This window comes from Saprolegnia parasitica (genome assembly GCF_000151545.1).
Source record: "Saprolegnia parasitica CBS 223.65 unplaced genomic scaffold supercont2.151, whole genome shotgun sequence".
Lineage (NCBI taxonomy): Eukaryota > Oomycota > Saprolegniomycetes > Saprolegniales > Saprolegniaceae > Saprolegnia > Saprolegnia parasitica.
The window spans coordinates 10436-36791 of NW_012156545.1; the positions used below are offsets into that span (position 1 = coordinate 10436).

Sequence of the window (26356 nt, forward strand, 5' to 3'; positions counted from 1 at the left end):
TGGATCGTCTCAAGCTGCTCTACGACGGCCATACCGACGATCCGCTCGAGATCCAGTACGCGGATCCGCTGCCATTAGCCGACTTTTTCGGCGCCATCGACGAGCACTTTCATGTAGTAGCGCTTCTTGACGCGTGGGTGTGACAAGGGATTGTAGCTGCGGAAAGCCGTGGCCGAGCTCAAGGCCGACATCAACGACCGCGCGCACGAGTTTCGCGTGATCCAGAAGCGCCTACTCGTGCGGTACAAGGACCGCAACCCGGCGCCGCTGAGTGCGCTCGACGTACTCATGCATGGAACGTACGCGCAGTTGCTGGATCTGGCAACGCAGGTATATTTCCATGTTCAAGCGTCTCGGTGATGAACGATGGTAGATGGAGCAAGCGCAGCGCAAGCTTGCAGCGGCCTCGAACCGCCTCTCGTGCAGCGTGAGCTTGCTGCTCATGCTCATGCGCTACAAATTCAACCTGGACGACGCCAACTTTAACGTGCTTGCGGCGCACTTGTCGCCGATCGTGGCCGACGCCGACGTGGGTTGGGAAGACGTGACCGAGGCTGCGATCACAGAGCTGCTCAAGTCGGCAAAGGCGCCGGCGAGAGAGATGACAGCGCCCGAGATAGCGCTGCAGCAGGACACGAAGAAGCTCAAGAAACACATTACGATCGTGTGCGACCGGCTCGGAAAAGGAGCGCTCTTTGTCGGCGAGGCCCGGCCACGGCGACCGCCATCGGACGACGACAACGGCAAGGACGACAACGGCAAGGACGACAACGGCAAGGACGACGACGACGGCGGCAAGGAGTAGTTGCTTTGCATGTGCCAATGGAATGCAAAATGAGTGATCCTGTCCATTTGACAAGCAGCAAACAACATTGCACCTCGGCTGCGCCACAGACCATGGTACACTCAGCATCGCTTCGTATGGAATAATCGCATGAGGTCCTAGTAACCATAGAGTACATACACGCAAAAACCAACACATGCATTCAAGTTACGACAAGCCCTGGCACTACGTCCCAACGTCATCAGAGATCTGTGTCGGGGGCGGTGAACGTGATGCCAAAGTTCATTTCGAAGCGTTGTCTGCGGCTTGGGCTCATGGTGCTTTGTTGGTGCAGCTGCGCGTATGCGGCGCCCAAGCGAAAACCCCGAAGCAGCGTCGGTGTCGTCGGCACATCGGGCACGACATAGTCGGCCGGGATGTTAAAGACCTTGTCTGGGACGTCTGGACGAGGGCGTCTGGGACGAGGGCGGCTAGCTGGAGACTTCGAGAGGTTTCTAGTAGTCCTGCTAGCCGGCTTGGCGTCGGCATCACCAAAAGGCCGTAAACACGTCCTGGTGATGATGTGACCACGACACATGGATGATGATGTCGTGACACGCTGTCGGACGCCGACAAGGCGGTCCGCGACGCCAAGCTCACGCGCTTCGTGCGCGGTGCCCACACGTCGCCCGTGCTCACCTTCATGCGCTGGCGCCAGGGCAAGAGCCCGCGCATGGTCGCCCAGGGCCAAGGCCAGCTCTTTGAGGTGCAAAGGCTCGCGGACGACTGCAGCCTCTTTGCGCTCGCAACCTCGCGCTACCAGCGGCACGTGTGGCACAAGAGCCGATCGAGTAGAAAGAATGAAATCATATTGAGAGTGCGAGTTACTTGTCCTAAAACAACGACTTGGCGTACGCGTCAAGCATCTATCGACAACGTTGTTGTACGTCTCAGAGCAAGATACAATAATGCAATACCTCTTCGGTGGCAAACGCGAGGTTCAGGATGGACACCGAATGTGTAAGCACTCTGTGACGGAATGCCTCGCTCTGGTTGAGGCGCCAAGCTAGCGCGTTGGCTCGATCTTCGTACTCCACGCACGGGCTGCCATACCGATCGAAGAGCATCGCCTATCATGATGCTCAAGCACTCGCACTCGCAACTCGACTACCTCGATCTGTGCACACAGAGATGGGCTTGGCAGCGCACGCTGCAGCTCCTGGCGCACGATGTTGCGCACCGGGCACTCGGGCTGGGAATCGCAGCTGTCCTGCGACCACTCGGGAGACTCGGGCGGCGGCTAGGTTAGTTTAGCCCTCCCTTCGGTAGTATGGTATGTCGTTCGTTACCTTCGTCAAATGCTTGTAAAGCTGCAAGGCCCCGTCTTTGACCGCTTGTCCAAATGTCTCGTCCTTTGTGAGGCCAAGCACAAACTGGGGCAGATGTGAGGCGTAGAGCGCGTTAGTAGGGAACGTGATGTTCCCACTGATCATGAAATCGATCTTTTTGAGCAACCGCGCGGGCGCGCCGGGTTGCACCAGCTCTTGAAGGTCGTTCTTGTAGCGGTTGGCCACGGCGACGCCTTTCTCGAACTGCGAGACGACTTGACGCCGCTTTCGCGCGGCTTGGAGGGTGGCCGCCTTGACATTTTGCTCGAAGGCGCAGCTGAGAGCGTCCTCGTCCAGCATTGAAGAGCGCTCCATGGCCGCGAGGAGGTCGACCGTGAACCCCGAGGCTCTGACACGGGGTTTGTCAGACTGTGCCAGGACCAGCCGCGACTCTTGGTCGGTTTTCAGCTTCTTGGCACCTTCGGTACTCTGCCCCTGGCTTTGCTTCGTCTTGGTCGCTTTGCTTGACTTTTTGGACTAACACAATATAGTATGAGCAATGTGTGCGGCGTTGAGAATCGTTTCGTACACGCTCCTCCTTGATCCACTTGATGCGGTCCGGGATCGGTTGGCCAGCTGCGCCCTGTACGTGTACGTGCATAAAATCATGTTGTTGGTCAGCTTCAACGTACCTCGCCCAGTGCGACAGCTTTGTGAAAGTCCGCGGCCAACTTCTTGTTGAGCGCCGTTCCGGGTTTGCGGTACTCTTGGGACGTGTCGCTCCAGGCCACAATGTCCTTGTACCGAATCGCCGCGCTAGACAAGCCATGATCGATCATGCTTCGGTTGCAGTTGTGCACCAGTTGTTGGTCCCGTAAAAGTACACCCAGTGGTGTGTCTTCATCTTCGGCTTCAAGTGCTCCATTGAGGCGGCGTCGAGGTCCGCCGGGTCGCAGACGTTCCCCGGCCAATGGGGAAATGTGTCCATCCGGGCCCAAACGACCTCGCCGTAATGCCGCTTGACGGCGTCGCTCGACATGCTCGTCTCGATCGAGGCGTCCATCTGCTGCGACCGGAGCTGGCGATCGCCGCGGGGCTGTTGGGTTGCCATTGCAGAGCAAGATCAGGTGTGCACTGAAATTTTAGCTAGGAAGTGCAGTAGCCTCCATGAGTAGCCTCCATGAGTACCTTGGAGAACTTCGAGAAGGCCGGAAACCATCGGTATCTTGTCAGAGACGTCGCGCGAGAGCCAGCGTCTAGTGCCTCACCGCGGCCGGCATCCACTATACTACTATGTAGTATGGAATACCGGTAGACGCAAGTGACAGACACCTCGAAGACGTCGGCGTTGCTGCCAGGTTTGGTCCGCGCCAAGACCGTCATCGGCGCCTTTGACCAGCCAACAGGCTCGCGTCATTGTACATGTACATCTGTTGCAGACCGCGACGATTGCGTACGAGATCGCCTCGACGGTAGCGCTATCAACGCGACTTGGCTGCGTCGACGAGGCTGGAGCTTCTCGCGCGTGTCCTCGCCGGCCTCGCGCGTGTCCTCGCCGGCCTCGCGCATGTCCACGACCGCGGCTGTGTACATGTGATATGTGATGTGCAGTAGCCTCCATGAGTACCTTGGAGAACTTCGAGAAGGCCATCAGCAACCTTGGCCCAGCAGCGATTGCCAAGTCGAGGTTGAAGCTTGTTAAATGCGTGGGAACCAATCCCGTGCGAGAACTTTGTAGGATTTCAGCCAATCAGAATGGGTCTCTTTGCATTTCGACATTTGCCACACAAGCGCCTAGATGTCCGTCGCCATTAGCGTCTCTTCTATGCAGTGGCCGCCCGCCGAGGCTCTTGGCGCGGCCTCGCGCAATCTCTCTCTGAATAGTACTCCTTCGTATGACATGCACGCAGTCATTGACTCTATAGTCAGGCAACGAGGCGGGTTGGGCTGGTGTGACGTAGTAGTACGCATCTTCCTGCTTGATCCATCCTATACTCCTATAACTTCTAGTACGGCGACAGAGGATGCTGCATAGCAGCTACTCCTTGCCGCCGTCGTCGTCGTCCTTGCCGTTGTCGTCCTTGCCGTTGTCGTCCTTGCCGTTGTCGTCGTCCGATGGCGGTCGCCGTGGCCGGGCCTCGCCGACAAAGAGCGCTCCTTTTCCGAGCCGGTCGCACACGATCGTAATGTGTTTCTTGAGCTTCTTCGTGTCCTGCTGCAGCGCTATCTCGGGCGCTGTCATCTCTCTCGCCGGCGCCTTTGCCGACTTGAGCAGCTCTGTGATCGCAGCCTCGGTCACGTCTTCCCAACCCAAGTCGGCGTCGGCCACGATCGGCGACAAGTGCGCCGCAAGCACGTTAAAGTTGGCGTCGTCCAGGTTGAATTTGTAGCGCATGAGCATGAGCAGCAAGCTCACGCTGCACGAGAGGCGGTTTGAGGCCGCTGCAAGCTTGCGCTGCGCTTGCTCCATCTACCATCGTTCATCTCCGAGACGCTTGAACATGAAAATATACCTGCGTTGCCAGATCCAGCAACTGCGCGTACGTCCCATGCATGAGTACGTCGAGCGCACTCAGCGGCGCCGGGTTGCGGTCCTTGTACCGCACGAGTAGGCGCTTCTGGATCACGCGAAACTCGTGCGCGCGGTCGTTGATGTCGGCCTTGAGCTCGGCCACGGCTTTCCGCAGCTACAATCCCTTGTCACACCCACGCGTCAAGAAGCGCTACTACATGAAAGTGCTCGCCGAAAAAGTCGGCTAATGGCAGCGGATCCGCGTACTGGATCTCGAGCAGATCGTCGGTATCGTAGAGCAGCTTGAGACGGTCCACGAGCTCGTTCGACCATCCAGAGCGCGTCGAGCTCCGTCGACTGGATACGGTACCGCCCTAAAACACATTGCAAACGTGGCGTGCTAACTAGGAAACACATACCTGCGTTCTTGGAGACGAGGATCGTCACGTCGACGCCGTTGTAGTACTGGAAGCTGAGCACGTTGGCCGTCGAGCCCGTGACCTGCTTGGCCCACTCGGGCGTCGCGCCAGGTTGCGTGAGCATGTCCTGGAAGAGGTCCGTGAGCAGCGGCGGCGCTTGGTTCGTATCCAGCGTAAACTAGCCATCGATGCGTCATCCTCTATGAGCTATTGATATGGTGTACCTTGAACGTGCCTGCTTTCACAGGCGGCACGACGCGACACATCATGCACATGGGCAGCTTGACGATGCACATGGACGTCCGCGGCTGGCCGCTCTCGAGCGTATACGCCGCCGAGATGGTCACCTGCGACGACACCGAGTTGGACGAAATGCCACAGAAGAACGATATGTGTACCTCGAGCGACGACGGCATCGCGGTGCCGCTCGGTCGCAAGACCACGGGTACGATCAGCGGCGTCGATGTCTTGCCGTCGACCGAAGTCAAGACGACCGAGGATGCGGACACGACGACGACGTTGGTTGGCGCCGTGATGGCGAGCGTCACGTTCTGGATCACGTTGCTGCCCGTGTACGTGATGTACACGCGCATTGTGAGCGTCACGGGCTGCTGGTCGATGCCGTACACTGCGTCGGCGTCTAAGAAACCGGCCGCCTGAGTTCTACACGACGAGGACGACGGAGATGTGCCTTGGATGAAGCTCGAGTCGTCGTCGTCGTGCGCATCAAAGATCGCAGGGACTTGCGCGCGCAAGAGAATTCGCTCCTTGGGCTCGGACCGGCGCTCTGCACACAAGCCGAAATGCAGATTCGAGCGGAGAGGAGACACGACATACCGCCTTGGGAGCGCCGAATGATGTTGAGCAGCGTCCGATGCTCTTCGTCCATGATGGCGTGTACAGAGATATCCTCAGCACATGCTCGATACTAGTATGTTGCTAGTACTCATCGCTCGACTCCCCATTCCATTGAGCACCGCCTTGATGCGAGGTCGGTCGCTGATGGCTGGCTTAACGTTGGTCGAATGGCTGGTGCATTTCATGGAACCATTCTACCGCTCGCTCATGATCACTGCTTTTGCATGCTCGACCTTCCCAGGCTGCATCGACTCAGAAACGGCGCTACGAAGGACCTGACTAAAAGGTCATTTTGAATCAGATGCAGCTTCAAGCCTTCTCCTATGGTGCTATCTGGTTGGGCGAATTGTTCCAAGGCTATTACATGTAGTAGGGAATCCATGATCCTGCGCTACCAGAGCTCGCCAAGTGAGGGCTCTCTTGTGACGAAAGACGAGGGCGGACCGGTGTTGCTAGAGTACGGTACCGGTACACAGTGTGAGCCTGGTACACGTTCATGTTGCACGTTATTACCAATGCATCCGTCAATGCGTCCCATGCATTCGCACCGAATCCACCCTCGTTTCGTAACGCTCAAAGTGCGGACCGACGCCAGGACTGACGCGGCCAGCGAAATATCTGCGACTGTGCGGTATTGCAACGGGGTGCACTTCCCACCCACCGCTCCTATGAAGCATCGCGACCTTCCTGGATCGTCACGGAAGTCGGTTGGTTCTGAGCCCAGCAGTGAGCCCAACCACCGGCGACCGTTGCAGTGATATTGATTGATGATGGGAAGCTTCTGTGCACGCAATTTGTTTGGCTTCAAGCGCATTCCGACGCAAGCCACTATCGCTAGCCAATCAACGCGCGCCGTACCTGAATTTCAGCCAATGAGCGCGCGGACCATCACGCACATGTCGAAACGTCGTCTGATGCTCGTGGCGTTCGATTCTTTTACTGACCAATCGATGCGCGCTATTTCACCACTTGCACCAATCATATGATACTGAGCTGAATCCGCAACGTTCATTGGTGCAAATGGGCCAGCGTGTCGGCAGCGTCGTTGGGTACCTGTCGCATGCGGTTGGCGCTGAATGTTGATAGCCTCAACAATTTAATATGCAATGTCAAATTACATAATGTGTTTGTATACGATAAAATAAGAAAGCGAAGTGTCTCATGGAATCTGAAAATATCACCATCATTCTGCCAACCTGCGGAAATCGAATATCGTAACGCACACGTGTAAAACGTGTAAAGCGTGAAAATACGGAGTCCTGGCACGCTTCGGCGACCTCCAATGTCGTCGCTGCTGACGATACCAGCTAGATTGCTACATGCATGAAGGCTGACTCTAACAGCATAGTGCACGTTGAGACCACGGTGTAGTACGTCAATGATCAGATGCGTTGATGCCCTTGCAGCTGCGCTTCCTCGTCGTCATCACCAAGCTACTCTCTTTTTGTCGGCTTTCGTCGGCTTGTTGTTGACGACGTACTACTCTTGAAGGTCTGCTTGAAGGTCGCAGTTGGCACGTTGTACGGTAGTATCACACTATGCAGACCAGACGCGTGGACCTTTCTACACACGTCCTTCCAGTGCACGTCCAATCCAATACCATGGACCTACGAGAGACAACCCAGAGCTCTGCGTGAGTGTTCCAGGCAGCGCGAACGTCTACGCTGCTGCTGTGCTACTTGCTACAAGTACGGAGTGATTGCATGCAATCTTGGTCGATTGACGCGTCAACACGTACGTTCGTGACTCACGTGTGTGAAAAACGTGTTTTTCACCCACCCTCCCAAACCGGATTTGTTGATGGAAGGCAGCACTCGCAGCTTGCCAGCGCAAGTGGCCAGAACCGACTTTGACCGACTGAGCTCAGATGCATCCGAGCATGGTCTTCTTGGACTACTTCAACCGCGCGCCGTGGCACACGCGCCACGAAGGCCCAGCGCGCGACGGCCTCGGCCTGCACCACGCGCTCCTGCTCGGCACCGCCTTCCTCGTCGCCTACGTCGGCGTCCGCATCGCGCAGTGGCTCTGGCGGCCGCACGCATATGACTTTGACGACGAGCTGCCCAAATACTACTACGTTCAAGCACCAAGCGTCGACGCGAGCCCGTGGTCCGAGTACCTCTGGCCGTTGCTGTGGGTCGACCGCGTCTATTGGACCCGCGACGTGCGCCGCGCCAAGTACCGCCGCCGCCACAAGACGAGCAGCATTGCACTCGATACAATCCCCGAGGAGACCGAGAAGACGACCTTTGACGAATACACGGTGCTGCGCATGCCCAGCGCGCTCAAGCTTTCCTAAACGCCGCGCGATTGGAGCGCGATCCGACCTATTTAATACGAACCACTGATAAGTTAAGCGAATGCCTTTTGCGCATGTTTCCCTTGCGCCCCATTCCCAAGATACGAGCCCGTTGGTTGACCGACGCATCGAAGGCGTGGGCCGGCCGGGTCGACGTTGTTGGCCAGCGCATGCCCTCTGCTACCAACGACTAATGCACTACACTACGTGGGAACCGTACTATGGACTACGCTGCATGCGAGCACGCTCGACGCACGGTCAGTAATCGAAGCTGGAAGGAGAACAGCGCCAGCGTTGACTCGAGCCAGGACGTTGGTCCCTGAAGCTCGTGCACCGCTGCCCGCTTTGCGCACTCGGAGCCACTTGTCAGGTTCGTCGAGTGTGTCATTGCTTCGTATATGTACCTTGTCGTGATCAGAGCTCATTGCGGAAATAGGTTCCGACCGAAGCGGTATCATGCGCTCATGGCCTCACGAATTGCTGCTGCCAATTCAGCACACAACGCCAGAGCGGCTGAGAACGTCGCGCCATGGTGCTTTGGTACTTTGATCTCCATACACAGAGATGGTATATGGTCGCCTGGGTTGGAGACGATGGGCCATGGTACGAGTATGACGTTGTATTGGAAGCCGCTACGCTGCGTCGGCGGTATACAACGTTAGTATTCGACTTGAGACGCCCGGTCGCACGCCTTTCACAGAGGACGCACCATGCTTCGTGCTGTGTGAATCGCTCACGCGTTACCAGAGCCATCGGCTGTTCTGGGCGACAAGCACGGATTCTCCATCGCCTAAAGTACCTACGACAGCATTGCGCAGAATCGTTGTTGGAATACAAAGGCTTGTTGCAACGTCGAGTCGAGGCAGCGCGCCCTTCAAGTCTCTCGGTGGTGCTAAAACCGACAGAAACGCTCGCAGGCTGTCTTGTGTCGACGCTTACTAGTTTATGGCTTTTCTATTAGAAGGGCCCTTGGTTGGGCGATACAAAAGCGGCTACGGGATGGATCACAGGATAGATGTCAATGCCTGCAGCTCACTCCCAACGAATGCTGGCGCCAACTCCCGCGCATTCAGGCACCGTGCTACGTACGCAGCGTCTTGGAGGTCGCTTTTCCTCACTCGATCACGTTTGATGCGTATGCGGCAGGACGGGAATGACATAGAGCGTAACGCCAAAGCGACTGCGCTGGCAACCATCTCCTAACTGTGCCAACGGTCTTGGCTATCTTGGCTCGCTTAAACTGGCAAGTGCGCCACACAACACGTGGGCATCCATCTCGAGCGATCGCTCGTCGTCGTCGTACCGCACTCTCAGAGCTTACTATGGCTTGCAAAGCGGCGCACCATAAAACAGCGTGCATGACCAAGCAAGCCACAGCGTTCCATATTTGTGGGCCGGCTTCAAGCACGGGCTGCCACTCGTTTGCCCGTGTCTTCGTTGTCCTTCCCGCACGAATTTCAATTTCATTTTTTCCCGTAATGTATGCCACGAGCCTACCACTATCATTAAAATCAGGTGCATGTTTGGCTCAGCATTTACATTGTACGAAAATTCGAACCATGGATCTCACCTGGGAAGATACGGCGGGCGCGGATTGGTCCGCTTTGACCAATGAGAAGGGCGGAAGCCAGTTATCCGGCGTTTCCGATCAGCGTGACAAGGAGCGTGCGGCCATGGCGACCGTAGAGCAAGATTGGACAGGCAGCCCGAAGATCAGCGCAGCTGGTAGACGGTGTCAAGGACAAAGCTTGACGAGGACTTTGGTAGACGAGCAATCGACGGTGCGTCCGCGCAACGACATGGTCGAGGACTCATGGAGTGGTAGGCTGAAGGAAGAGAAGGAAGGATGACGACGAAGAACGGGCGCCAGGCGGCCATCGGTGCGATGGCCGGGCCCCGTTTCAAGAAGCGAGCGATGCTACCCTGGTTTACCGGGTGGTGCATCGTTCTTTGGTGGGTGACGTCGTGCGTGGGCGGCGTCGCAGCGCAAGGTGGTCTTGTGCAACCCGTCGGCGGGTACCCCGTTGGCGGCGACAACCCACGCAGCGAGGCCCGTGGCAGCGCAAGCGAAGACGCGGACTCGGGCGGCTCGAGCCTTCTTCGTGAAGCTCGTGCCCGCGCCCTTAGCGCGTACTCGGAGGCAGCGAACGACCCGTGCGCCGCCTTCAACACGCGCCCGGACGTGACCGAGCCGTACTGGACGCGGATGGCGTCATGTGCTGTGTGTGCTGCCATGCAAGGCTGCGGGTTCTGCCTCGCAACGCTCTTGTGTGAGCCCGGTGGTCCGGCCGGTCCGACGGCAGGCGTCTGCGACACGTGGCTTTCCGCGGCGGCGCAGTGCCCGACCGAACCCGACTGCACGGCGCATACCACATGCGGCGCGTGCGCGTCGTCGGATGGTGCGTGCGCGTGGTGCACAAAGACCAGCACATGCATGCCGACGGACGCGGTGTCGGATGCGACGTGCGGCAGTGTCGTGACCTCGCCACCGTGCCCGATCAAGGTCATCAAGGCCACAAACTTTGTGACGGGCGTGGTGACGATCTACGCCGACCCAGCGACCAACACGTCGGCCTCGTGGTCCAAGGACGTTCCTACAACGCTACGATCGGCGAGCGCGTACGTTGCATTTGGATTTCAGGATGCTGGATCTTATGTGCAAATGGGTAGGTCGCGTTGCACGCGGCGAGCGACGTAGCGGTGTCGGCCGGTGACACAAACACGGTCAACACGATGGGGCACAGCGTCTCTGTCAGCGCTGGCAGTGGATTGAGTGCCGATCGAGGCGCCGGCGGGTCGGTCTCGATCAATGCCGGCAGCGGTGCGGGTCAGGTCGCGCTGGGTGGCGCCGGCGCGGGCGGCAACGTCAGCGCTCATGCTGGCTCGTCGCTTCAAGGGGTCGGTGGCAGTATCAACCTCTCCGGAGGTACTGGCAATAGCTCTGGTGGCGCAATCCGACTGCTCTCGGGCCCAAGCGTTTCCGGTCCAACGGGCGCCATCTCGATCGCGACCGCCGACGGTCCAGGTGGAAAGGGCACTGGCAACATTACCATCCAAACGGGCGGCTCGACACTCGCGTCGGGCTCTATCGTGGTTGCGGCTGGCGCCGCGATCTTCCCGGGCTCGCTCGTGCTCGCCGGTGGCGCTGCCACGGCGGGTAACACGACGATACTTGCGCAACCCGGCGGCAATGTCGTTGTGACGAGCGGAGCTTCGGCGCTCTCGACCGGCGGTACGACTATCGTGACGACGGGCGACGGCAACTCGAGCAGTGGCGTCTTGCGACTGCAAACGGGTGGCAACAGCTCGACATCGGGCAACGTCATCCTTGGTTCCGGCGGCGCTACGCTGAAAAGCGGCGACGTCCGCATCGGTTCGGGTAGCGTCAAGGTGCGCGGCGCCGTCGCCGGCGCGGTACGCATCGGGTCCGGCAACGATATCAACGCCGCCATCAGTGCCAACATTACGGTGGTCGCGTCGTCCACGGTCGCGGGTCCGCAAGCAGGTAGCGTGCTTGTCAAGGGTGGCGACGCCGGTCAAAGCGCCGAGATGACCCTTGTCGATGGTGTCGCTGGCGCCGTGTCGATTGAAGGTGGTCGCACGGTGCGTTCAACTGCCGCTAGCCATGGCGGTGACGTGTCCGTGGCTGGTGGCGCTGCCGAAGCTGGCCAAGGCGGCAAACTCAAACTCATCTCTGGCTCCAGTCGGCTTGGCAGCAGCGGCGACACATTGGTGCTCTCGGGGCCGTCGGCCGCTGCATCGGGTTCGGTGCGTGTCGCGTCGGGCAACTCGGTCACGGGCGCGTCTGGCGCTGTTAGCATCAACACGGGCGACGCCGCCAACGCGGTAGCTGGACGTCTCGATCTTCGCCCGGGTGTGAGTGGCAACGGCGTCGGCGCAGATGTCAGCGTTGCTGCGGGCGCGAGTACGACAAACACGGGCGGGGCTGTGTCGCTCGCAAGTGGCCGCTCGTTGACGGGTACCTCGGGCGACGTGCGTATCTTGACGACAACGGCGCCAACGTCGGGCTCGCTCACGCTGTCGACTAGCAACGCCGTCGTCTCGTCGGGCGACGTCAAGATCGCAACGGGCGCGGCGGGGAAGAGTGGTACGGTCGGCGCGATTTCGTTGAAGTCTGGCGACGGACCTCAACCTCTTGTTTCAGTTTCGATCGCGTCGGGTGCAGCAAACACGCCTCAAGAAAAGGGTGGCGCCATGTCGCTCAAGGCAGGCGACGGGTCGTCAACAGACGGTGGCGTCGGTGGCGACATCGACATTTCAAGTGGCGCAGGACGTGGGTTGCACACGAGCCCGTCCGGCGTCGGCAATGGCGGCAAGTTGACGTTGAAGAGTGGCGCATCGACCGAAGGCGAGGGTGGCGTTTTGTCTATCGTGGGTGGCGCCTCGCAGCTGGCCACGGGCGGCACTGTCGCTCTTATGAGTGGCGCGTCGACGCAAGCAACAAGCGGCGATGTCCAAGTCCTCACGGCGCCTAGCGGTATTGCGGGCGGCAGCGGCAAGATTACGCTCCGGTCTGGCGCGGCGACGGGCGGCAATGCCGGCGACATTTCGCTCCAGTCGGGTAGCGCCACGAACGGACGAGCTGGCGCCATTAGTGTCCAAGGTGGCGCCGGTGATACCGGCGACGGCAGTAGTCTCTCGCTGGCGGCAGGCCCGACGTCGGCTCCAGCGTCAACCGGTGGTGTCGTCACGCTCCAAGGCGGCGACGGAACGAGCACCGACGGCGGCGACGGCGGCAACGGCGGGGCGGTTTACGTCTCTGGTGGTGCCAGTCTTGGCCAAGCGACCAAGAACATTGGCGGCGCGCTCTCACTCAGCGGTGGTGCGGCCGCTGCGGGCATTGGCGGCGACGTGTCGCTCATGTCGGGTGGTAGTCACGTGTACAGCTCGGGCTCTGTCACCATTGGCTCGGCATCGTCGGGTCCGCAAGGTTTCAGTGGCGACGTCAACATCAACACTGGCACGGCCGTGGCCGGTGCATCGGGCAGTATTCAGCTCTCGAGTGGTACTGGTCAAACCGGTAGCGGCGGGTCCATCGAACTCTTGGTCGGCGCGGGCAACATCAATGACGGCGGCTCGGTGACGGTCAAGGCAGGCGAGACGACGACGCAAGGTCGTGTTGGTGGCTCCATCGAGTTGATCGGTGGTACCGGCTCAAACCCGAGTACTATTGACGGTGGCGACGGTGGTGCCGTCAGCATCCAAGGCGGCCAATCAATGGGCCAAAACAGTGCCGACAACGGCGGTAACGTGGCTTTGACGGGCGGCAACGCCGTCGCGGGCTACGGTGGTTCGATCTCTCTCACGTCCGGCATCGGTCAAAGCTCGACAAGTGGCTCCATCCTAATACAAACGGCCAACGCGGGCACAAGTGGCGTGAGCGGCCTTCTTTCGATTGCAACCGGTACGTCGAGCCAAGGCAGCACCGGTGCCATTTCGATTGTCTCGGGCAGCGCGACCGGTGGCAGCGGTGGTGCCATCACGGTCCAGGTCGGCGGCGGAACGTTTGGAGAAGGCGGGTCGCTCGTCATGAGCGCCGGTGCGACCACGGACGCTCGAACGGGTGGTTATGTCTCTCTTGCGACTGGCGCGAGCGCGCAAACGTCAAGCGGCGACCTGTCGCTTCGCTCCTCGAACGCCGGTCAAGAAGGTGTGAGTGGCACTGTCTCGGTGCATACGGGAACGTCGAGCGCCGGCACCACGGGTGCCATCGTACTCGCAACGGGCGACGCGAGTGTGGTCGCGGTGGTGACTTCATCGTGACTGTCGGCACGGGCAACAAAGGCAACGGCGGCGAGCTTTCGTTAACGGCCGGCGAGTCGACCGAGGCCAAGTCGTCGGGCGGCAGTGTGACGGTGACAGGTGGTCAAGGCTCGAGCAAGACAAACGTCGGTGGTGGCTCGGGCGGCGACGTGAACGTCTTTGGCGGTGCAGCAAGAGGCATGAACAAGGTTGACACGGGAGGCGACATTCGTCTCGAAGCCGGGTTTGCGGCTTTCGGCACCGGCGGTTCTGTAGACGTCACGTCGGGCTCTAGCCCGTACACGACGAGTGGTAGCATCCAAGTGTCGACGGCCAACGCTGGCTCCGCCGGCATGAGTGGTGCGCTCAGCTTGGCGACGGGTGGGGCCACCCGCGGCAACACGGGCGACATGACATTATCGACAAGCGCCACCAAGCTTGGCGTCGCTGGCTCCATCACGCTGTCAGGCGGTCAGAGCACGTGCGGCATTGGCGGTACGACGCTCTCTTTCGTGTGGATATGGAACGAAATTGTGCACTAGGCCAAATCTCGTTGTCGGCTGGCCCCGCCGTTAGCAAAGCAATTGGCGGCTCCGTTTCGATCCAGTCGGGCGCGGGCGAACATACAGCGAGCGGTAGCGTTGCCATCGGAACAGGAAGCGCCGGCTCGATAGCCAGCAAAGGCGCATCGTCGGGCAGCATCGTCATGCAAACGGGCCCGACGGTGATTGGCGCGTCTGGATCAATTGTGCTCCAAACGGGCGATGCCACGAGTGGCTCGGGCGGCGGCATCTCGATGACGGTGGGATCGGGCGACAAGGGCAACGTCTTTACGCCGGACGAAGGCGTTGGTGGCAGCATCGTCCTGAAGGCGGGCGACACCAAAGGTATATATATCAATGCACGCAGCTTGAATCGTGACTCGTGATTGTGTAGCCAACAAGAAGATCGGTGGCGCCATCGAATTGACCGCCGGCACGGGCGTCAACGTCGACACGTTCTACGGTGGTCGCGGTGGCTCCATCAAGATTGCTGGAGGGGAGTCGAAAGGACGCAGCAAAACCAACAGCGAGGGCGGCGTGGTCCAGCTCCATGGTGGCAAGGCCGACTTCTCGACTGGTGGTGCCGTCGAGCTCCACAGTGGTGTGAGCGCGAGCGCGGCAAGCGGTGATATCAAGCTCAAGACAGCCGATACCACGGGACAGAGCGCGGTCAGTGGAACGGTTGTCATCGAAACGGGCAGCGCCATCACTGGTCCCAAGGCCAAGGCTGGCAACTTTTCCGTGACCACGGGCAAGTCGATGACACCTTCCAACATTACGTTGCGCATTGGTACCAACGATCTCGGTCGTGGCGGCGACATCGTGCTCTCGGCGGGTACGACGCTCGAGTATGGCAAGGCCGGCGGTGACGTGCGTGTGCTCGCTGGTACGGGCGCGAGCAAACGACGCAACGGCGGCGGTCACGGCGGACAGCTTGTGCTGGAAGGCGGAACCTCAATGGGTGGCGACACGAAGGACGTTGGTACGTCGTATTGCACTGCATGGAAGAGTCTCGATCATCGAGTGCGTAGGTGGCTTTGTCGGGATTGCTGGCGGCGTGTCCATGAGCGGCCCCGGCGGCTCCGTGTCCATTGCCTCGGGTACGAGCAAAGAGGGCGGGTCGGGGGCGCTATCGCTGCAGACGGCCAATGCTGGCCGTGTCGGCAGCACAGGCGCCATTACCATGACCACGGGCCAGGCGACGCACGGTCCGTCGGGCGACATTGTGTTGCGGTCTGGCGACGCACCCTCCACTCCGTCACGTCAGCACCCAAACAAGCAAGCGACTGCTGGCAGCATTTCCGTCGAGGTTGGTGCCAGTGGCTCGACAGATGGCGGGGCGATCAAACTTGTTGCCGGGTTTGCGAGCGCGGACGCCCGCACGGGCGGTGGTGTCACGGTGCAATCGGGCGCGTCAAAGTCGTCCAGCGGCGACCTCCTTTTCGAGACGCCTATGGCACCTAGCCGTGGCGTGAGCGGCTCGGTGACTGTTGTGACGGGCAAGGCTGCCAAAGGGTTGTCCGGTGGCATCCAGCTTTCAACGGGCGCGTCAACCGATGGCGTTGCTGGCCAGGTAAACCTGCGTGCTACCATTGATGCAGTGTGATGACGAGTATTCATGTAGGTGCTCTTGAGTGTCGGTGACACAGTGACGCAGGGCGGCGGTAGCTTGGTTGCCTCTGCTGGCGATTCGCTCGCGCGTGATAGCAGCGGCGGCCACCTCGACTTGCGTGCCGGTGCGGGCGTGAACCGCGACACGTCGGCCATTGGAGGCAGTGGCGGCCGTGTTTCGATCGCTGGCGGCCGAGCGCATGGTTTGAGCCCCGACGTGAACAGCGGCGGCGAAGTCGCTCTTCTCGGTGGCGACGCTGATGTCGGCGCCGGCGGTAGTGTCTCTATTGCGAGCGGTGCTGGCGCTGGCAAGCGCAGCGGCAACGTTCAGGTTGCCTCAGCTGTATCTCCTCGCGGTGACTCGGGTACGACGACGCCATTGACCAAAACGTTATCACTTCAAATATGAATCTTATAGGTGTCGTAACCGTCGCGACGGGTGATTCCCAGAAGGGCAACTCCGGCGGCATTCTCGTAGAGACGGGCGCCACTGAGAGCGGTGGAAGCGGAAGTATTCAATTGCGCGCCGGCCACGCCGCGAAAGGACTCGGTGGCAACATTGAGCTCACGGCCGGCTCGGCGTCTGCGTCTGCTGGCGGCACCGTCAAGATCCAGTCGGGGCCATCGTCGGCGGCCAGCAGCGGTGATGTACTGGTCTCGACGCCGCAAGTGACCTCGAAGAAGGCCCAGAGCGGTAGCTTCCGTGTCGTGACGGGCTCGACCGATGGCGGCAACTCTGGCACCGTGTCCATCGGCACCGGCGCCTCTAGTCGCGGGTCTGCTGGTGACGTCGTTGTTGCCGCCGGCGACAGCAGCCGCATCGGTGGCAACGTCCAGATCAACGCCGGCACGGGCTCTGCCCATGGTGGATCCATCTCTCTAAAGGCAGGTGCCGGTCCATCGGACGCGAGCGGCACCGTGTCGATCACAACGACGGGCGTGGGCAAGAGTGGCAGTATCGTCATGACGACGGGTGACTCGACAAACGACGCGTCGTCGGGTCGACTGACCATTGCCTCGGGCACGTCGAGCAACGGCGTGGGTGGCGATGTCACGGTTCGCGTCGGCGAAGGCAGCTCCCACACTGGAGGTACTCTTGAGCTCTCGGCCGGCGCCAACAGCAATATCGGTGGCCGTGTCAAAGTCACTGGTGGTGAAGCACGCTTGTCCACTGGTGGCGCCGTTGACGTGTCGGGCGGTTTTGGTGCTTCCGCTGGCGGTACTGTCACTGTGAGCGGTGGTAAATCAAAGTTCTCGGACGGTGGCTCGGTAGCTGTGACGTCTGGAGCGTCGGGCTCAATGTCCAGTGGCTCCATTTCGATTTCATCGGCTGACTCTAGTTTGAACGGTGCCAGCGGCGCTGTCTCGATCCAAACTGGCTTCTCCGGCTACGGTAACTCGGGCGCCATCGCTCTGTCGACGGGCCTTACGCGAAGCGGACGTGCTGGCTCCATCAGCGCCAGTGTCGGCACAGGACACAAGGGTGACGGCGGTGACATCGCGATGCGTACCGGTAACACAACGGACGGCACTGCTAGCGGTGGCGCCCTCTCGCTTGAAACCGGGTCAAGCAAAGCTGCTTCAAGTGGCGCTCTCTCGCTTCGGACGACGAGCTCGGCCACGTCGGGCGTCATCTCGATCACCACGGGACAAACAACCGACGGCAGCTCGGGCAGCATTGTCGTGGAGACGGGCTACGCGACTCAAGGCGCGGGCGGCGACATTACCGTGGCTGTTGGTTCTGGCTCGATGAGCAATGGCGGCAACGTAGTTGTCTCCAGTGGTGCAACAACACGCGCCGGCGCCACTGGCGGCAATGTGACTCTGAGCGCTGGCTCGGGCGACGCGATCGATGGTGGCAGTGGCGGCGCCATTCGTGTTTCGGGCGGCTCGAGCCGCGGTCTCGATGCGTCGACCAACGTTGGCGGCAGCGTCGTTGTCTCGGGCGGGAGCGCTTCCGCGTCAACGGGTGGCACCGTTTCCATTGTGAGCGGGAAGAGCGACCGCTCTGCGAGTGGTGCAGTTGCGCTGTCGTCATCCGATGCGGCAAGTGCCAACACAGGGGCCATCAAGATCGCGACGGGTACCACGACGCAGGGCAAGTCCGGCTCTGTTGTTGTCCAGACGGGTGCAAGTGATGACGGTGTTGCCGGCGACATTGTTCTTGCGGCGGGAAGCAGCTCGAGTGCCACTGGCGGTGCGCTTCGTCTCGCGGGCGGCCCGAGCATGGCATCCACTGGCGGTGCTGTAACCGTCGAAGGCGGGGCGTCCAAAAAGGCAACCAGCGGCGGCATCTCGCTCGGATCGGCAGGCTCCAAGAGCAGCGGCAACAGCGTCTTGTACACGGGCCAAGCATCCACGGGCAAGGCCGGCGACATTGTCGTAGCGTCGGGCAGCGCGTCCGCTGGCACTGCGGGGTCCATCGTAACAAGTGCGGGTCTTTCTCATGTCGGCAGCGGGGCGGACGTGAACGTGACAGCCGGTGCCTCCACCGTCGATGATGGCGGTCGCATTACTTTGGTGTCTGGTGCCTCCCAAACCTCGTCCAGTGGGGTCATTGCGCTGTCCAGTGCCCCCTCGAAAACAAGTGGCGACGTCGCCCTTGAAACGGGCTTGGCGACAGAGGGCGCGTCAGGTGCCCTTCGTTTGACGACCGGTCGGGCAACTGTCGGTGCCGCCGGTGATATCTTGGTCTCTGTGGGGTCAAGCACCGGCACAAACGGAGGTGCACTACGCCTCACATCGGGAGCGTCGAGCCAAGTCGGCGGCAGCCTGGCCCTTGAGACTGGTGAGAGCACCGCGTCAACGTCCGCGTCTCAAACCGGGTCGATACTCCTTCGCACGGCCGATGGGGTGTCCACGGGCTCGATCAACGTGACCTCGGGTGCAGCGACGTCAGCTTCCGGCGCCATTACGCTTTTGTCCGGTCTCTCGACCAGTACTACGGCTGGCAGCGTCTCCATCGGTGTCGGGGCAAGCCATCTCACTGGCGGCGAGCTGGCGCTCACCTCGGGTGTGTCGGTAACCGAAACGGGCGGCCGTATCTCTATCACGTCTGGCGTCGGCAAGGCAACGACAAGTGGAGCTGTGGTATTGCAGTCGGCGGCGGCTGGCAAGTCGGGTGCGTCAGGATCAGTCCACATGCTCTCGGGACCGTCTTCTGCTGGAAACACAGGGTCCGTCGTTATCAGCTCGGGCGCTGCCAAGGCTACAGGTGGCGCTGTAACCCTTTCCGGCGGCGCTGGTCACACTGGCGGTGACGTTGCTGTGGAAGCTGGTGCGTCCGATACTAGCGTCGGTGGCGCGGTTCGGTTGACTACGGGTGCCAGTGGCGCGTCTGGTGTCAGTGGTGCCATCGGGTTTTCAACTGCCGGTGGCAGTGATCACGCTACGGGTGGCGTGAAACTCGCCTCCGGGTCGTCGAAGCTCGGCAGCGCTGGAACTGTGGACGTGAACGCGGGATCTGGTACGGCAGGAGGCAAGATTGCTGTCGTCGCGGGAGCCAGCTCGCAATCAAACGGCGGCTCTCTGATTGTGAGCGCTGGTGCAACGTCCGCTTCTTCATCGTCTGGCGGCAACGTCTTTGTCCAAGCCGGCTCTGCGGCAGCGCCTGGTGCTCTCGGTGGCAATGTGACTGTCATGGGTGGCCACGGCAACGGGTCGGCAGCGGCTGCGTCGGGTACTGTGAGCATCTTTGGCGGTGAGAGCGACAAAAGCGTCGGCGGGGCCATACAGATTCGCTCCGGTGGAAGCCAAGGCGACGTCTCGGGCAGTGTCGCAATTGCAACCAAAGCAAGCTCGAGCACTGGTGACTTGACGCTTGCAACGGGCGCAGCATCGGGGGGCATGGGGGGCAGTTTGCATGTGCAGACTGGCTCTGGCTCGTCGGCTGGCTCCGTGGGTATTACCCTCGGGGCTAGTTCTGCTGCGCCGGTTGGGGCTCAAGTCAGCGTCGTTGCTGGCAGTGCGGCGTCTGGCGGCGCCATCTCGCTCGTATCGGGCTCGAGCACGGCCAATGTCCGCGAATCGTCCACGGGCGGTATTTCCATTGCCTCCAGCTCAACGACGACGATGGGCAACTCTGGGAGCGTTGACCTCTCGACTGGCAACGTTGTGGACGGTCAAGTGGGTACCCTCTCGCTGGCGACTGGCTCGGCGTCCGTTGGCTCGGGCGGCACGGTCAAGGTCTCTGCTGGCAGCGGTGACATGGGCGGATCGATTCGGCTTATCAGTGGCAGCAGCCAGAAGGCGACCAACTCTGGCGGTGATATTGTGCTCACATCGGGCTCGGCCGTGGATACAAGTGGTGCAATCTCGCTGATGTCTCTTAATGGGAGCACCACGGGCGGCTCTGGCGTCGTGTCCATTGCAACGGGTGCCGTGACCGCGGCGCACCAAGCGTCTGGCGAGATCGTGTTGACAACTGGAGCATCGTTGGCCGAAGCTGGTGGCATCGCGCTCCGCGCGGGTGATTCAACGACGAAAGGCGCTGCTGTGACGATCTCGTCGGGCTCGTCCTCCGGTGTCGAAGGCGGCGCCCTTGAGTTGACGTCTGGTTCATCGCCGGTGACAACGGGGCGTGTTGTGGTGTCTTCGGCCACTGCCGACGCCTCGTCTGGATCAATTTCGATGGCATCGGGCGACGCGATCCAAGCCTCAGGAACCGTGCGCCTTGCGTCCGGCCACTCGACGTCGGGTGCTGCCGGTAACGTCGTGGTGTCTGCAGGTGCTGCATTGCGCGAGGCTGGCGACGTTGCCGTGATTGGAGGCTCGTCGGCTAGCGCTCTCGGAGGTAATGTCAACGTCACGTCGGGCACCGGTGCCGCAGGCTCGGGTCGCTTGGCCATCACGACGGCCGGCAGTGCTTTGAGTGGGTCCATCACCCTTGCATCGGGCGATGCAACGAGCGAGTCGTCGGGCTCCGTTGCTATCTCTACGGGATCTTCCAGTGCGGCGCCCGGCACGTTGACGTTATCCGTTGGCAAGACGTCCGGCGACGCCACCTACGACGGCGGGGACATTGTTCTTGCAGCTGGTAATGCCGTGTCTGGCGATGGTGGAGCTATCTCGATCGGTTCTGGTGCGGGGCGAGGGTCGAGCGGCAAGGTCATTCTCTCAACAAGCTCGAGCGACGCGTCTGGCTCGATCGCTATCACTACAGGCGACGCCAGCACGGGAGCATCCGGTACGATCCGCATCAGCTCCAGCGCCGGCAGCTCAAGTGGTCATGTTGCCATTGCCACTGGTGACAGCAGTCGCACGAGTGGTGGAACCGTCTCGTTGAGTGCAGGACGCTCAACGACGGCGACGGGCGGCGCCGTCTCGATTGCGTCTGGCACGGGCGCTTTGTCCACTAGCGGTGACGTCACGATCCATACGCCGGCAGGTATCAGCGGCAGCGGTGCCCTGACTTTGGCCACCGGCATGTCAGAAACCAGAACTGCAGGAAGTATCGCGCTTTCCAGTGGATCGTCGGCGTCTGGCAGCGCCGGCAACATTGCGGTCAATGTCGGCGCCTCTCAAGGCCATGACGCCGGGACCTTTTCGGTCAGTGGCTCAGAATCAACGACTGGTGCTGGCGGCGCCATTGCGCTTACGTCTGGGGCCAGCAAGTTTGGCGAGGGTGGCGCTTTGTCTTTGACCTCTGGCAGTAGTGTGAGCGATGGGACGGGTGGTCTTCTGGCGCTGCAAGGCGGCGATAGTGCGTATGGCGTCGGCGGCGCTGTCAAAGTTACGTCTGGCTCGAGCTCGGACGCCAGTGGTACTATCGCAGTTCAGTCGGCGTCGACAGCTCAAGGCTCTTCTGGCTCGCTGACCGTTGGCTCGGGGCAGGCGGCTCATATTTCGGGAGCTGTTACCGTCGCCTCGGGCATCTCGAGCACGCAGTCGGGCGCCGTGTTGATTCGCTCGGGCGACAGCGAGGGACAGACGGGCGCTATCGACATTGCCGGCGGCGCTAGTCGCTTTGGCACAGGAGCTGCCATTGGCATCACAAGTGGATCGGGCGAGACCAGTGGCGCTGTCCGAGTTATCACGGCCGATGGTTCCAGCTCGGGCGGCTTGACACTTGGCACCGGTAGTGCCGCGTCCGACGCTGCGGGTTCGGTGTCGATTGCTACAGGCAGCAGCTCGGCTGGCGTCTCGGGCTCGATTGTTCTTTCCGTTGGCTCGTCGACGTCACGCGAGGCGGGCAGCATCCGTGTCTCGAGTGGTGCCAGCGACGCAACGGGTGGTCTTGTTGAAATCACTTCGGGTCGCAGTACGTTGACGGTCTCTGGGTCGGTCGTGCTGTCTTCTTCTTCCAGTGCTTCGAGTGGAAACACTGTCATTGCGACGGGTGCCGCTACGACAGCTGCATCTGGTTCCGTTCAGATCCGTTCCGGAGCCGGTGCTGCGGCCGCGGGCGGGATTGCGCTCACCGCAGGAAGCAGTGCGACGGGGCAAGCTGGCAACATCACTATCGCCGCTGGCGAAGGTATCCAAAGTGGCTCCGTGTCGATCCAGTCGGGCGGCAGCCATGCTGGGGTCTCGGGCCGAGTTAGCATCACATCTGTGGTGACAGGCTCGACCGGCTCGATTGACGTCCGGACTGGCTCCGCGACGGCGGGCACCTCTGGAAACCTGGAGATTGGCACTGGCAGTGCTCTTGGTGGCGATGCTGGCAGCGTCGTTATTGCGGCGGGTGCAACAAATACTCGCCAAGGTAGCGACGTGTCGCTATCTGGTGGTGTCTCGGACGCGGGTGTCGGAGGCGCCGTGTACCTCACTAGCGGTGCTGGTGCCGCGGTGTCGGGCAGCGTCCAGCTTCTTACGGCGTCCTCGTCTTCAAGCGGTGCTGTTGTCATTGCAAGCGGTCTTCCCACGGCTGGTCCATCGGGCAGCATCACATTGTCCACGCACGACTCGGCGTCGGGTGCCAGCGGAGACGTTCTCGTGTCGTCGGGCGTTGGTGTCAACGGCGGCCGTGTCTCGATGGTTGCTGGTGCATCGACCGGTGCGACGTCTGGCGGCGCGATTGCGATTACGTCGGGCTCTAGTATCACGGGCGCGAGTGGCACGATTGCAATTGCAACTGCGTCGGGTGCTTCCACGGGTCGTCTGACGCTCTCCACCGGTGCGTCAACGTCGGGTGCGTCCGGCGCGATTGAGCTAGTGAGTGGTGACTCGTACTCGACTGCCGGCTCGGTGTCGATTGCTTCGGGTAGCAGTACCCTGGGCCGAGCAGGCTCGGTGTCGATTGCTGCCGGCATGAGCGGCGAGACCATCGGTGGTGCTATCGCGATGGTGTCCGGCGATGGGCGCGCTGCGTCTGGCGACGTTGAAATCCATTCGCGAGACTCTACGCGAGGCAGTTCTGGCTCAGTCAGCATCTCGACCGGCTCGTCGGCCATAGACCAGTCGGGGTCGCTCTCAATTACCACAGGCAACGCAACGACTGGGTTGGTCGGTCCGGTGACGCTTTCAGCCGGTTTTGCGACGTCGACGTTTGGTGCCACCGTTATTGTCGCGGCGGGTGCTTCGGGATACTCTACCGGCGGTGACTTGGATTTGTCGTCTGGCGCGGGTCCCACGTCTGGCGCAGTGCGCATCGCGTCGGCTACGTCGAGTGCCACGTCCGGTGCCGTTCACGTCACGTCGGCTACGAGCAAGACGAGTGGTGCCGTGTCCGTTACGTCGGGAGCGGCTACGGCAGCATCTGCGGGCTCTGTGATTATTGGCGCCGGCAAGAGCCAAATCGCCGGTGCCACCGTCGAGATCCTCGGCGGAGATAGTGCAACACTCGATGCTGGCTCTGTGTCGCTTGTCGCAGGCTCCACACCTACTGGTGTCGGCGGCGATCTTCGCCTCTCGTCGGGCTTTGGAGTGGCCTCCGGCGCCGTCACCATGGCCAGTGCGACCTCGACGACTGGCGCTAGTGGCACCGTCACGATTACCACGGGCGCTGCTGTCAACAGTGGTGCTCTTGCGATTGGAAGCGGCGACGGTCTGGAGACGGGTGGTGTGACGACCGTGTCAAGCGGTCGTGGCAGCCGTCGTGGTGGCGACATTTCCATCCTTAGCGGCGCTTCGTCCTCGGGGATCGCAGGCTCTATTGCACTTTCGGGTGGCGAGGGCTCCGTCGGCGGCGACGTTAGCGTCACAGCCGGCACCAACGGCCAGCTCGTGCTCCAGAACGTGGCGCAAACGGCGTCGATCATTGTGGACCCGTCGGGTAGCGTCTCGGTGACGTCTGGCGCCGACGCACCGCTGAGTTTGTCCAGCGGCAGCGACACTCGTATGGTCGTTGGTTCGGGCGAGCTCACGGTGACCCACAGCGAGTCGGATATCAAGGGTGACGTCGTCATGCGCGTACGTGCAAACGAAGTCATTACGCATGTGCCGGCGCAGTTTACGTCGATCACGTACCCGGGAGACCGTCGTATCAAGACCGAGATCCAGGACGTTGACCAAGATGACTTGCTCCAGCGCCTTCAAAACATCGAGGTCAAGCAGTACCGGTACAGCAAGCAGTGGCAGTCAATCGGGCACGTCTCCAACGAGGTTGTGCGCGGTGTCATTGCGCAGCAAGTGGCCGAGACCTTTCCCGAGTACGTCAAGGTCGGCTCGTACGCGTTCCCCGAGAAGAACTTTTCGATGCAGTCGTTTCACAACATCAACAAGCAGGCGCTGAGCATCGATCTTCTTGCGGCGATGCAAGCACAGTACAAGCGCATTCGCCTCGGACGCAACGAGCCTCACGCCACGGGACGCATCGACATTACGACGGCCGACGCAGAAGCCAAGGCGACGGGCGACCTTCTCTTGCGCTCCGGTATGTCGGCGACAGCGGCTTCGGGCAACATGCTCGTTCAAACTGGCGACGCCAACTCTGCAGGCTCCATTGTGCTGGCCGTCGGTGACAGCCAATCGCGTGGCGGCTCAATCCAACTGCGCGCCGGTGAGTCGTCTGGAAGTGACGGGGGTGCTCTCTTGTTGGCGACGGGTGCTGGCTTGACGAACTCGGGCGCGCTCGAGCTTGTGTCCGCACGTGCCGACGGTGCAAGTGGCACTATCACACTGGCAAGCGGCGCCGCACCTACGTCGGGCGCCGTCGTGCTTGAGACACGCGACGCTAACCAACCAGGCAACATTATGTTGTCTACTGGGCGCTCGAGTACGGGTACAGGCGGCACGGTCCAAGTGCACGCTGGCTCGGGCAGCACGGGCGGTAGTATCCGCCTCATGTCTGGCCGCGGATCGAGTCCCGGTGAGCTTGCACTCGGCAGCCCAACGGATGCGGATGCAACGGGCTCCGTCACGATTGCAACGGGCGCGACCACAAGTTCAACTGGCAAAGCGGGATCGCTCGCTCTGCGTGCTGGTGCCGCCGCGACGGTTATGCTTGACAAGGACGTTGCCATTGCATCGGGCGGCTCGGCCGCGCAGAGTGGGTCCATTGCTCTCATATCAGGGCGTGGCACGCAGCAGTCGAGTGGCGATGTCCGCATCCAAACGGGCACGGCATCGGAGCACGCTGGATCTATCAACATGGCCACGTCCGACGGCGCGCGCGGCGGTGACGTACGAATCTTGGCAAGTGGCAGTCTCGCTCTGCAAGGTGGTCTGCGAGGCAATGTCTCGATCCGTGCTGGCGGCCAAGATGACAATGAAGCGTCAGCTCGCACTAGAATTGACGTGGAATCCAATGGAAGCTTCCGCGCTGCAAGTAACACCGTGGTGCTTTCCAGTCGGGAAGACCTCGACATTACTGGCGGACCTGTTCGCGTTTCTGGGACGTCAAGTACGACACACGGTGTCGCCATCTCTGCCCACGAGAAGAGAGGGTCAATTCAGCTCTCTGGCGGTCACTCGGGTGTTTCCTCGCACAGTGCTACGATTACGCTCGGCCATCCCAGTGACGAAAAGATGACAGAGTCAATCGTGATTGCAAGCGGTGTCGGCAATGCCATCTCGGGCACGGTCGTTCTCAAGTCGTCTTCTGCCGCGTCGTCGGGTGTCGTGGAGCTCACGACTGGCGAAAGCACTCTCTCCAGTGGTGACGTGCTTTTGTCGACAGGCAACAGCGGCGAGACGGCTGGTCGCATTGTCCTCGCGCCTGGCTCGGGCAAGCCTACGGTATGAGCGTCTCTTCTTCATGTATCGGAAACTTATGCAACATATTAGGGTGCGTCCGTTGCTATCCACGGCGGCAAGGCGACGAAGGAAGGCGGTCGCGTGCAGTTGACGAGCGGTGTGGCGACGGAAGGTGTCGCTGGGGACA

At 61.0% G+C, this 26356-nt stretch overlaps 6 protein-coding genes across 6 annotated transcripts in view; 3 read left to right on the top strand and 3 right to left on the bottom strand.

Moving 5' to 3' along the window:
- Positions 1 to 805, top strand: part of SPRG_21487 (hypothetical protein) — a gene marked incomplete at both ends in the record, with an annotated part of 2249 nt that extends 1444 nt beyond the window's left edge. The window contains 3 exons of the mRNA XM_012354241.1: positions 15 to 113; positions 157 to 330; positions 374 to 805. Of these exons, the coding sequence (XP_012209631.1) occupies positions 15 to 113; positions 157 to 330; positions 374 to 805 (705 nt within the window). The remainder of the gene's footprint in view (positions 1 to 14; positions 114 to 156; positions 331 to 373) is intronic.
- A 220-nt stretch (positions 806 to 1025) lies between these two features.
- SPRG_15052 (hypothetical protein) lies at positions 1026 to 1498 on the bottom strand (the record flags this gene model as incomplete). Its single annotated transcript, XM_012354234.1, has 2 exons — positions 1026 to 1211; positions 1382 to 1498. 2 exons carry the CDS (start codon positions 1496 to 1498, stop codon positions 1026 to 1028), a joined length of 303 nt encoding a protein of 100 aa, XP_012209624.1.
- Positions 1499 to 1616: 118 nt separating this feature from the next.
- Positions 1617 to 3345, bottom strand: SPRG_15053 (hypothetical protein). Its single transcript, XM_012354235.1, has 8 exons — positions 3280 to 3345; positions 2952 to 3225; positions 2784 to 2907; positions 2681 to 2734; positions 2113 to 2628; positions 1935 to 2063; positions 1741 to 1893; positions 1617 to 1689 (listed from the first exon to the last, which is right to left on the bottom strand). The coding sequence occupies exons 2-8, from the start codon at positions 3200 to 3202 to the stop codon at positions 1657 to 1659; spliced, it is 1260 nt and encodes a 419-aa protein (XP_012209625.1). The 5' UTR covers positions 3203 to 3225; positions 3280 to 3345; the 3' UTR covers positions 1617 to 1656.
- Positions 3346 to 4028: 683 nt separating this feature from the next.
- SPRG_15054 (hypothetical protein) lies at positions 4029 to 5911 on the bottom strand (the record flags this gene model as incomplete). The annotated part of the gene is made up of 8 exons (XM_012354236.1): positions 4029 to 4561; positions 4605 to 4778; positions 4822 to 4905; positions 4934 to 4977; positions 5023 to 5200; positions 5247 to 5369; positions 5421 to 5809; positions 5860 to 5911. 8 exons carry the CDS (start codon positions 5909 to 5911, stop codon positions 4130 to 4132), a joined length of 1476 nt encoding a protein of 491 aa, XP_012209626.1. The 3' UTR covers positions 4029 to 4129.
- Positions 5912 to 7733: 1822 nt separating this feature from the next.
- Positions 7734 to 8201, top strand: SPRG_15055 (hypothetical protein). Its single transcript, XM_012354237.1, has one exon. The coding sequence runs from the start codon at positions 7748 to 7750 to the stop codon at positions 8177 to 8179; it is 432 nt and encodes a 143-aa protein (XP_012209627.1). The 5' UTR covers positions 7734 to 7747; the 3' UTR covers positions 8180 to 8201.
- Positions 8202 to 10064: 1863 nt separating this feature from the next.
- SPRG_15056 (hypothetical protein) lies at positions 10065 to 26217 on the top strand (the record flags this gene model as incomplete). Its single annotated transcript, XM_012354238.1, has 9 exons — positions 10065 to 10802; positions 10850 to 13912; positions 13936 to 14186; positions 14238 to 14437; positions 14485 to 14829; positions 14879 to 15466; positions 15516 to 16057; positions 16109 to 16460; positions 16514 to 26217. The coding sequence occupies 9 exons, from the start codon at positions 10065 to 10067 to the stop codon at positions 26215 to 26217; spliced, it is 15783 nt and encodes a 5260-aa protein (XP_012209628.1).
- Between the last annotated feature and the right edge of the window lie 139 nt (positions 26218 to 26356).